This window comes from Bison bison, unplaced genomic scaffold, assembly GCF_000754665.1.
Source record: "Bison bison bison isolate TAMUID 2011002044 unplaced genomic scaffold, Bison_UMD1.0 scf7180017864181, whole genome shotgun sequence".
Classification (NCBI taxonomy): Eukaryota; Metazoa; Chordata; class Mammalia; order Artiodactyla; family Bovidae; genus Bison; species Bison bison.
Window position 1 is genome coordinate 8,581,723 of NW_011494753.1, and position 10,926 is coordinate 8,592,648.

Genomic DNA, 10,926 nt, shown 5'->3' on the forward strand with positions numbered 1-10,926 from the left:
GGAGTCGGTTGCCATTTCCTTCTCCAATGCATGAAAGTGAAAAGTGAAAGTGAAGTCACTCAGTCGTGTCCGACTCCTAGCGACCCCATGGACTGCAGCCCACCAGGCTCCTCCATCCATGGGATTTTCCATTCAGAGGCTATTCAGAAGGAATTTAGATTTCTTAACTCCCAATTCACTGTCCAGTTACAAGCAGAAACTGAAAATGAAAGGCTTTTCATATGGTGCTGGAAAAGGGTATATTGATTGGGAGCAGAGTGCTAAGGGTGTCCTGTTTTCTTGATAGTGTTATATTTAAAAATCTCACTCTTTAGAAATCTAATAAAACTTTTTTCTTTGAGTGTAAGTGAACTTTTTTTTTAATTGTTAGCTGCGCTGGGTCTTCATTGCTTCTAGCGGTCTTTTTCTAGTTGTGTGAGTGGGAGCTACTCTTCACTTGTGGTCCATGTGCTTCTCATTGTGACTTTTTAAATTAAGAAAATATATGTTAGAAATTTGCTTCATAACTAGAATGGAGGTAATTCCCTGGCAGTCCAGTGGTTAGGGCTCTGTGATTCCACTGAAGGGGGCACGGGTTCCTCCCTGATCTGGAAACTAAGATCCCACATGCCACATGGCACAGCCAAAAAAAACATAGAATGGATATCATTTTACTTACTTCTTGGCTGTGCAACTTAAGGGATCTTAGTTTCCCAGTTAGGGCTTGAACCCAGGCCCTGGGCAGTTGAAGCACAAAGTCATAAGCATTGGACCACCAGGGCATTCCCAAGAATGAACATTATTTTAAATTAGGAATTAATACTGTTTATCATAAAAATAAGTGTATAAAGAAAATTTTTCTTTCCAGAGATAACCACTGTTAACAGTTACACACCAGCATTACACATAAGTGAGAAGAGCATAAACATACATCTGTAGTACTTTTTGTTTTACTTTTCAGTGCTTAATTTTTTTTTTTTTTTTTTTTTGCTGTGATGGGTCTTAGTTGCAGTATGCAGGATCTTCATTGCAGCACTCGGGTTCTTAGTTGTGGCATGTGGGATCTAGTTCCCTGACCACAGATCGAACCCAGGCCCCCTGCACTGGGAGCTCAGAGCCTTAACCACTGGACCACCAGGGAAGTCCCTCTGTGCTTAGTTTTTTAAGATGTTTTTTTCAAATCAGTACATAAGATTTATTTCATTTGACCTGGTGAATAATTTTTTTACCATGACATGCATAGCTGATTCAAAACCTAAGGCATTGAATGAATGTAATACCACTGAACTGTACATTTAGAAATGGTTAAGATAGTAGACTTTGTGTGTATTTTAAGACACACCCAAAAAAGGAAAAAACCAGTCAAGTCCTACTTCTGTACATTGAAGTTACTGTTCTTCCTCCCCTGTAGCTGTCCAGTCACTTCGCTGCTACTCCCATGGGTCACATGAGACAGACGAGGAGTTTGATGCTCGCTGGGTGACATACTTCAATAAGCCAGATATTGATGCTTGGGAGTTGCGTAAAGGTAATTGGAACACAGGCATATGTGTCTATTTTAATACATAATTATGAACTGCTGTGCAGTCTTCCACTACTTTGTTAAAAGTAACTACAGTTAACCCTTGAAAAACGTGGGGGTTAGGGACATTGACACCCACTTGCACATAGAAAATCCATATACAACTTTACAGTTGGCCCTTCTGACCCACAGTTCTGAGTCCAAGGTTCTCCGTATATGGATTCAGATCATGTAGTATTTATGAAAAAAATCTCTGTGTAAGTGGACCCGTAGAGTTCAAACCCATGTTCAAGGGTCAGCTGTATTTTGAAAAAAACATGTATCATGTAGACTAGGTATTGTCATGCATCTTGCAATTAGGAAAGTTTATAGTTTCCAGAGTACGTGTTTCCTGTAAAGCAGGGTTTTGAAGGAGGCACAGTTGATGTTTTGGGCCAGACAGTTCTTTGTTGCAGGGGCTGTCCTTTGCATTGTAGGATGTTTAGCAGCATCCTTGATTTCTACCCACTAGATGCTAACACCCCTACAAACCCCCAGTTGTGACAACCAAAAATGTCTCCTAAGGGACAAAATCATCACTGCTATAGAGATAGGCCAAGGTGAACAAGATTTAGCAGTTGTGTAACTTTGAATAAATAGATAATTTATTTAAGTAGTCATTTGGTTTTCTTCCCTTCTTGGTAATAGTTTGGGATTTTTGTTATTTTTATTCTCGGTTGTGATTTATCTGTCTTGCCCTGAGTAAGTGTCCTATCAGAGTAAGCTAGAACTTGTTTATCCTAAATTTGTAAATGTGCATTTAACATGAGTAAGTAGCATTAATAATAACCAAGCTAGTAGACTGATAGATAATTTTAAGTGTAGGCAGTTTATATCAGATGAAGAATTCATTCTATGACTATATTGTAGCATCGCAGTCACTGGTGTCCTTTGTTTTAATATTTTAAAATTAATAAAAGCCAGAAACCTAAGTGCTTCATACTTCTCCACAGGCATGTAATGACTCCATTTTGCTGCAACTAGGGAAATTCTTATTGGATAATCTTGAGTAGAAGTAATGAAAAGAACTGTTCTGCATTCCCATTAAGAGAATCTTAAATTTTATGATGTGTCATTTTGTGCAGAGCCAAAAGTAATCATGCCCAGTATTTTCTGGTTGAATGTTTATGACTCTGCACTAATGGTTCTCTATATCGCCTTAAAGTCCTCATTTGGGCTTCATTACTTTCTCCTTAAGTATCTCCCTGGTTGTTTTTAGATTATTTTTCAGTCAGATCTATTTTAAAGCAGTCAAAGTACATACACTGTACTAAGAGGTAAAGATATGAGTTGAAAATGACCGTCTTGTTTGAAAAGAAACCAGCTAATTTTGAAGATAGTGTTTGCATTTAAAATCACTCTCAAGCTTATTATTTTTTGGTTGTACTACGTGGTTTGTAGGATCTTTGTTCTCCAATCAAGGATCAAACCTAGGCCCCGGGCAGTGGAAATGCCAAGTTCTAACCATTGGACCACCAGGGAATTCCCAGTTATCTTATTTTAGAGATAATAGAAGGCAATGGCAACCCACTCCAGTATTCTTGCCTAGAAAATCCCGTGGACAGAGGAGCCTTGTGGGCTGCTATTCATGGGGTTGCACAGAGCCGGACACGACTGAAGCAACTTAGCATCCCTGCATGCATTGGGGAAGGAAATGGCAACCCACTCCAGTATTCTTGCCTGGAGAATCCCAGGGACAGAGGAGTCTGGTGGGCTGTCGTCTATGGGGTGGCACAGAGTGGGACACGACTAAAGCGAATGGCAACCCACTCCAATGTTCTTGGCTGGAGAATCCCAGGGATGGGGGAGCCTGGTGAGCTGCCGTCTCTGGGATCGCACAGAGTCGGACAAGACTGAAGCGACTTAGCAGCAGCAGCAGCAGCAGAGATAATAGAGGCCCAGGGACTTACTTGGTGGTCCAATGGTTAAGACTCCACGCTTCCATTGAAAGAAGCATAGGTTTTGATCCATGGAAGGGAAGTTCTGCATGCCATATGGTAGAGCAAAAAAAAACTAGCAGATCAAACAGATAAGATCACATGTCTATGGTTCAGTAAAAGAGTATGGGTAACTAAATTGTAGTTTAAGTGACGATATTCCAGATTGATATGACCCCTCTTTTTAATTTGACAGGGATGAACACACTTGTTGGCTATGACCTGGTTCCAGAGCCCAAAATCATTGATGCTGCTTTGCGGGCATGCAGACGTTTAAATGATTTTGCTAGTGCAGTTCGCATCCTAGAAGTTGTTAAGGTCAGTGAAATAACAATGCTAAGGTTGTTCTGGAAGTAGGTGGACTATTGATTAGGTATTAGCGTATTCTGTATTTTTGAATTTGTTAAAATACCTGGAATTAGTTTTTACATAGTTAGAGGGAATGTACATTGTGGTTATATTCTCTTTGGAGAGTATTTGGGAGAATTTATTCAGGAATTTATTTTGTTAGAATTTCAGCAATCCCATTTGAGAATTTATCTTAAGGAAATAATTAAGAATTGCAGTTTATCTTTGTGCTGCTTGTGATATGAAATTAAGTGTTGCCAGTGGCTTCTTAAAATGGGACTTCCCAGAGGAGGTTATTATTAATGCTGTAGAAGTGTATTTAACATTTAAGATATTCATGTTAATTGAAGGAAATTATGAAATAATTTTTTGTGGTGTATCCCCTTTTTATTAAAAAGTATAGAGACAATGATCAAAATGTAAGGATATATACTTTCTTCTCTCTTATTTGATTATAGTTTTTAATTTTTCATTAAAACTTAGACCAACTTTAAATAAGAATTTTATAATTTAAAAAACACACTTAAGGAGACCTAGAATTTGTTAGACAGAAGAATAATATAATAACTTGACATTGTCTTAGTCTATTTGACCTTCTAATATTTGTCTCTGAAGAATGTTGTGACAATAGAGGTCTAATTGTATATCATGGTAAGTATTCCTCAAAGCTCTCTTGCCTTAGAAATAAGTATTCTCTACGTGTAGCTCTCCATGAAAAGACTTGTATATTCTATAGGAAAGAAATGCAAGGTCTGTAAGAGGGAAAGTATGACAATACTTTATCTAAAATGGGTAAGATAATTAAGGGTTCTGTAGGCTATCAAGCCATTCAGCACCAGTAGTTAATTCAGTTAGGGTCTCAAATTGAGGCAAATTAAGAAACTTTTTTCGTGTTAACTTAATTATTCCTGTTGCCTGCTGGGCACATTTAATTGCCATCACAAAATTCTGTCATCACCACCTTCTTTTCCAGTAACTCAAGGCTTTAAAATGTTTCTTTCCCCCTGGATTTAGTAGTCTTAGTCTCCAGGTGTCTTAACAGTCTACCTTGAATAGTGCCTATGTAAGTTGCTCTCTCTTTTGAACGAATATGTTAACTTAAAAGTAGGTGACTTATATTCTCTGCTGCTAGCCTCTGCATATGACTGAAAGCATTTTCAGCTTCATTTTGTTAATAGAGACAGCTTTTCGGAGCTAAATGTGAATATTTTCTTTGCCATCAGGACAAAGCAGGACCTCATAAGGAAATCTACCCCTATGTCATCCAGGAACTTAGACCAACTTTGAATGAACTGGGAATCTCCACTCCAGAGGAACTGGGCCTTGACAAAGTGTAAACCCCATGGGTAAGGTATACCTGAATAAGGCAAGAAAGGATCCAGGGAGGGGTGAGTGAGTGGCATTACAGTATTCTCAGAGAAAGACGTTTTCATGGCTTTGATAGAGGCTGTGAGCTTAGAGAGTACCTGTGATGATTAATTTAAAGAATTAGAATTGTTGTTTCTGGTTGTTATAATTGTTCTTTTATTGGTGTAAAGGCAAGTTAAAGAACCTACTTTAAAATCTATATAATATAAAATATTTCAAAGGTAAAGAATAGCATAGGGAATAAATGTAACCATACCCAAATTTTGAGATACTATTTTTGCCTTATTTGCTTTAGTTTCTCCCTCTCCCCCAAGAAATGAGAGGTTTCACATAGAGTTAAAGCCCTCTCTGTACCTTTTTCCTAATTCCAGCTCTTTAACCTCTCCTCAATTAAGGTAATCCACTACATACCAGGTATTCATCATGCATGCTTTTATACATCTTTATTTTTAATATCAGGGTTTTATTAATTTGATGCTTCTGTTATTGTGTGCCCAAGTTGAAATATAATAGGTAATATTCATTGATAATACAAACTTGATACCTTGTGGAAAATACAGACTAGGTAATAAAACCAGTCACAAGATTGCCGGGTAGTGAGCAGTATGCAGAAAATCCTTTGTAAAACAGAAAAAAATACATAAGTAATAACGCTTATATTGATTTTATTTAACAAACACGTATAGTCTGTATAACTCTTATTATGTATGAGGTACTGTTTTATGTGCTTTATAAACTCATTTAATCCTCATGAACAGTCCTGTGAAGTACTTACTATTATTACACTTATTCCCATTTTACTATTTTACTAATGAGGAAAATGAGGCACCTTGTCCAAAGTCATATAAGTAGTAGAGGAACCCACATTTAAACCAAGGCAGCATGGGGTCGCTAAGAGTCGGACACAACTGAGCGACTTCACTTTCACTTTTCACTTTCATGCATTGGAGAAGGAAATGGCAACCCACTCCAGTGTTCTTGCCTGGAGAATGCCAGGGACGGGGGAGCCTGTTGGGCTGCCGTCCGTGGGGTCACGCAGAGTTGGACACGACTGATGCGACTTAGCAGCAGCAGCAGCAGTCTGGCTCCAGAGTCCATTGTTTTTACTATGCCACACATCCTTTGTAGGCATTGCAATACTAAAGCATTTACTAAGCCCATTGTCTTATTTCTCAGATGTAAATAATGAGGCTTAAATAGAAGATTTGCTTCCTAAGAGTAAGAAGTTTATTTTTAAAAGGTGGAACTAAGCTATCTTAGTTTCAGTAAAAGTGGACCCAAAATTATTTTAAAAGCTAGTATCAGATCCTCACAAGATAAAGAAACCGTGAGCATGGTTAGGGTACCATTAGTGAACACCTAATTCTACACTCTAAAAATCTTAAAGAATACCTACATTCAATCTTCCTACCACAGACTGAGCAGAAAATGCCTGAGGTTTTGAATTCAATTTTGAGATCTCTTTTTACAGCTTGCTTTGAAAGAAGAGTCTTAATTTTATCTTTGTCCATCTCTGTATCACCACTGTCTTTTCCTCCTCCCTGAAGCCAGATAGCACATCTTTGTGAAATGTGAAAAGGCTTTCATTTATCAAGTATTATTTGAAGGAGTCCAGAAGATCTTTGTTATATAGGATATTTTCTAGCTGCGGTAACATTGTATTTCTTTCACTTAAAAATTTTTAAGAGGGCAGCTCCCCAATACTTTTCTGATTAGAAAAGAATACTACCTCAATAATTACCAGGTGGATAACAACAAAAAAGCCAAAGAGCTAGTAGCTGGTGTGTTGATTTTAGGCAGGATTAAGAAAGGGCAGAAGAGACTACACAGAGGCAGCGATTTCCTTGGGCTGTTGCTCTAGAGGTTATTTTTAGTAAGATTTCTATCTTTTCTTTATTTCCCAGCTAATTTTTCATGTTTTCTCTTACAGATGGACTTCCCAAGGACTTATTGATAATGCTACTTGATTATAAAGTCACCTGGAAATACTGATGATAACATATTACCTTATTCGAACAAGTTTTCCTTTGTTGAGTACCAAACCGTGTAATGTAACTTGGACTTTAATAAAAGGGAAATGAGTTTGAACTGAAATTAGGTATTTCATGTGTTTGCATTGAAAGGCAGGGGAAAAAAAAATTATTATAGTGTCATTGATTTCACTGTTTGGTTGCCACATTATATGCTGAGAGAACTGCTTCAGTTTTCTGGAAACCATCCAACATGAGTCAGCTACATTAACATATTTGGATGCACTTGCTGGTAAATTAGCTAAAATTTTTTAAAAAATAATTTCATATAGAATTTTCTTTTTAAAAAAGTATTTATTTGGGTGTGTAAGGTCTTCATTGCTGCGTGCGGGATTTCTCTAGTTGCAGCAAGCAGAGGCTTTTCTCTTGTTGTGGAGCACAGGCTTTAGCAGTTGCAGCATGCTGGCTCAGTAGTTGTGGTGCATGGGCTTAGTTGCTCCACGGCATGTAGGATGGTCCCAGACCAGGGATCGAACCTGTGTCCCCTGCCCTGGCAGGGAGATTCTTAACCACTGAACCACTGGGGAAGTCCAGTGTAGAATTTTCTAGTTGACAGGGCCAGCAAGTACTCTGGGCTTAGAGGGTTAGTTGTCTGTGGGTACAGGTCAAATTGTGTACCTTCCCAAAAATGGGTGAAATAAAGTTTTTAAAGTAGTCATTGAGATAATCTTTAGGATGTGCTCTGTAGAAGCCAGCCCCTTAGTGCTTCTCATCTTCCCTACCTTTTCTTCCCTAGCAGTACAGTATTAGCCTTGGACATCAAAGAATTTGCTGTGATAGATTTGGAGGCTTTCTGCTTAAAGAACTGAGTAAATGGTTTTCCTTCTTGAGAGAATAAAATACACAATCCTGTCTTACTTTGTTGTTGTTTAGTCACTCAGTTGTGTCTGACTTTCTTGTGCCACCATGGACTGTGGTTCGCCAGGCTCCTCTGTCCATGGGATTTCCTAGGCCAGAATACTGGAGTGGGTTGCCATTTCCTTCTCCAGGTATCTTCCTGACCCAGGGGTCAAACCTGAGTGTCCTGCATTGGCAGGCAGATTCTTTACCACTGAGCCACCAGGGAAGCTTTGTCTTACTTTAGATGGCATAATACTGGAAGCCAGCTGCTGGGTAAAGAGGTTCTAGGTTTGAGTGAGTTCTAGTACAGCCAGTTTGACTGCTTCATCGGGTGAACTGGATTAATATTAGGTTGAAATTTTGATGTCTTCTCTCTTTTTTTTTTTTAATGTCTTCTCTCCTAAAGCCATGTAAGGAAGTGTTAGTAAAATCAGTTTTGGGGAACTTCCCTCGTGGTCTAGCGGTTAAGACTCTGTGCTTCCACTGCAGGGGGCACAGATTCAATCTCTGGTCTCCTCAGTCAAGGAACTAAGATCCTGCATGCTGTGCAGTGCAGCTGAAAAGAAGGAAAAAAGTAAAATCAGTTTTGATAAGGTTTAATACAAATGACCTTTTATGAAAGGCTGATTCCCTACAAGAAAGATCCTTCTTTCCCCCTTTTTTTAAGAAGTAGAGATGTAAAATAAATTAACTATTTATGGTTGTCTTCTTTTAGATGGTGCTAGAATAGGAGAGAGACAACTTGATGACAGGTAGGGCTTCTATCCTAACAGAATGGGATCTTTAGCTTTTTCTTTCCCTACTTTCTGTTTTGAGAATTTTCAAAGCAGTTAATGGTTTGCTACATTTGTTTTGTTCTAGTTTATGTACACTTTTCCCTCAGTCATTTAAAAGTGAGTTGCAGACATGACACTTTAACCCTGAATACTTAAGCAACATCTAAGAGAAATTTCTCTGAAGGAGCTCAGCCCTGGGATTTCTTTGGAAGGAACGATGCTAAAGCTGAAACTCCAGTACTTTGGCCACCTCATGCGAAGAGTTGACTCATTTGAAAAGACTCTGATGCTGGGAGGGACTGGGGGCAGAAGGAGAAGGGGACGACAGAGGATGAGATGGCTGGATGGCATCACTGACTCGATGGACGTTGAGTCTGAGTGAACTCCGGGAGTTGGTGATGGACAGGGAGGCCTGGCGTGCTGCGATTCATGGGGTTGCAAAGAGTCGGACACGACTGAGCAACTGAACTGAACTGAAAGATTTCTCCTAAGTAACCACAGTACCATTAATATGCTTCAAGAACTTTGGCATAAAATACATACAATTCATTTTTCTGAAGAGTCCAGGCCAGTTGGAGTAGAATAATGTCCTGCATCTGCATCTTACTGGTTGTTCATTAAAATCTAGTTAAACTTCCCTAGTGGTCCAGTGGTTAAGAATCCACCTTGTAATCAGTGCAGGGGACGTGGGTTCAATACCTGGTTGGGGAGTAAAGATCCAGCACGACATGGAGCAACTAAACTAAGCTGAGCCCCATGGACTCCTGCGCCACAGCGAAAGATTCCGCATGACAGCAAAAGATCCCACGTGCTGCTACTAAGACCCGATGCAGCCAATTAAATATTTTTATTTTTTAAATCCAGTTAAACATTTTTGACAAGAATACAGTAGTATCCCCCACCCCACCCTTTCTATGCAGTTTTGCTTTCTGCAGTTTGTTACTCATCAACCACAGCCTGAAAATATTAAATGGAACATTTCATAAATAACATAAGTTTTAAATTGAACTCTGCTCTGAGTAGTGTGATGAAATCTCTCACCTTCCCTCTCCATCCCATTAGTCACTTAGAAGCTGTCTTAGTTGTCAGATTGATGGTCATGGTATCATGGTACCTGTGTTCAAGAAATTTTACTTATAATAATATCACCAAAGTGCAAGAGTAGTAATACTGCCAATTTGCATATGTCAAAGAGAACCTATAAAGTGCTTCCTTTTAAGGAAAGAAAAAAACGTCCTGTGCTGAGGTAGCTAAGAGCTAGACTAAGAACTCTTCAATCCGTGATACTGTGAAGAAAGAAAAAAATTGTGTGCTAGTTTTGCTGTTGAACCTCAAACTGCAAAAGTTTAAGCCACAGTGAGAAATTAGTGCTTAGTTAAAATGGAAAAGGCATTAAATTAGTACAATAAAATATTTTAAGGGAGACGGAGACCATGTTCACATAACTTATAGTATATTGTTATTGTTACTATGGCTAATTTATAAATTAAACTTTATCATAGGTATGTATAGGAAGAAACAGTTTTTACAGGGTTTGGTACTATCTGCAGTTTCAGGCATCCACTAGGGGTCCTGGAATGAATCCACCCATGGATAAGGGAGTACTATATAGATGATGTGGAATTCCAATTGTATCCCCTCAAGAAGGATATTATGTTTGTATGTCCTAGCGGTTTTTTTTTTTAATTACATTTACCCATCAGCTGATGGAAGGTAACACAATGTAGCAATAGGGTGGGTTTGTATTCAGACTTAATGTTCAAATCTGATTCTACTGTATAGCAGTTATATGACTATGGATAAGTTACGGATAAGCACCTTCCTGTGCTTCTGTTTTATGATCTGAAAATGGGAGCAACTTTGCAGGCTTATAAGGGAAGTTTAGTAAGATTAGGTCTTATTACAGTCATTTTTATAATCATAGTACTTCGGTAAATGGTTTAAGCCTAGCCATCCCTTAGTTTTGCTAGCTACCACTGCAGTTTCTCCTGTTTCTCAGATGCCAGAGCGCTTGTCCTTAGCAGCAAGTGGAGTCCATCTTTGTGTTTTGAAAAGGCAAGTTCATTTGGCCCAATTGCACATCATTT

At 38.7% G+C, this 10,926-nt stretch overlaps 1 protein-coding gene across 1 annotated transcript in view; it reads left to right on the forward strand.

Moving 5' to 3' along the window:
• LOC104990981 (cytochrome c oxidase subunit 5A, mitochondrial) overlaps positions 1-7,287 on the forward strand; it is an 11,101-nt gene extending 3,814 nt beyond the window's left edge. Inside the window, exons 2-5 of the mRNA XM_010843342.1 lie at positions 1,391-1,507; positions 3,674-3,795; positions 5,049-5,171; positions 7,124-7,287. Of these exons, the coding sequence (XP_010841644.1) occupies positions 1,391-1,507; positions 3,674-3,795; positions 5,049-5,162 (353 nt within the window). The 3' untranslated portion in view covers positions 5,163-5,171; positions 7,124-7,287. The remainder of the gene's footprint in view (positions 1-1,390; positions 1,508-3,673; positions 3,796-5,048; positions 5,172-7,123) is intronic.
• Positions 7,288-10,926: the final 3,639 nt, after the last annotated feature.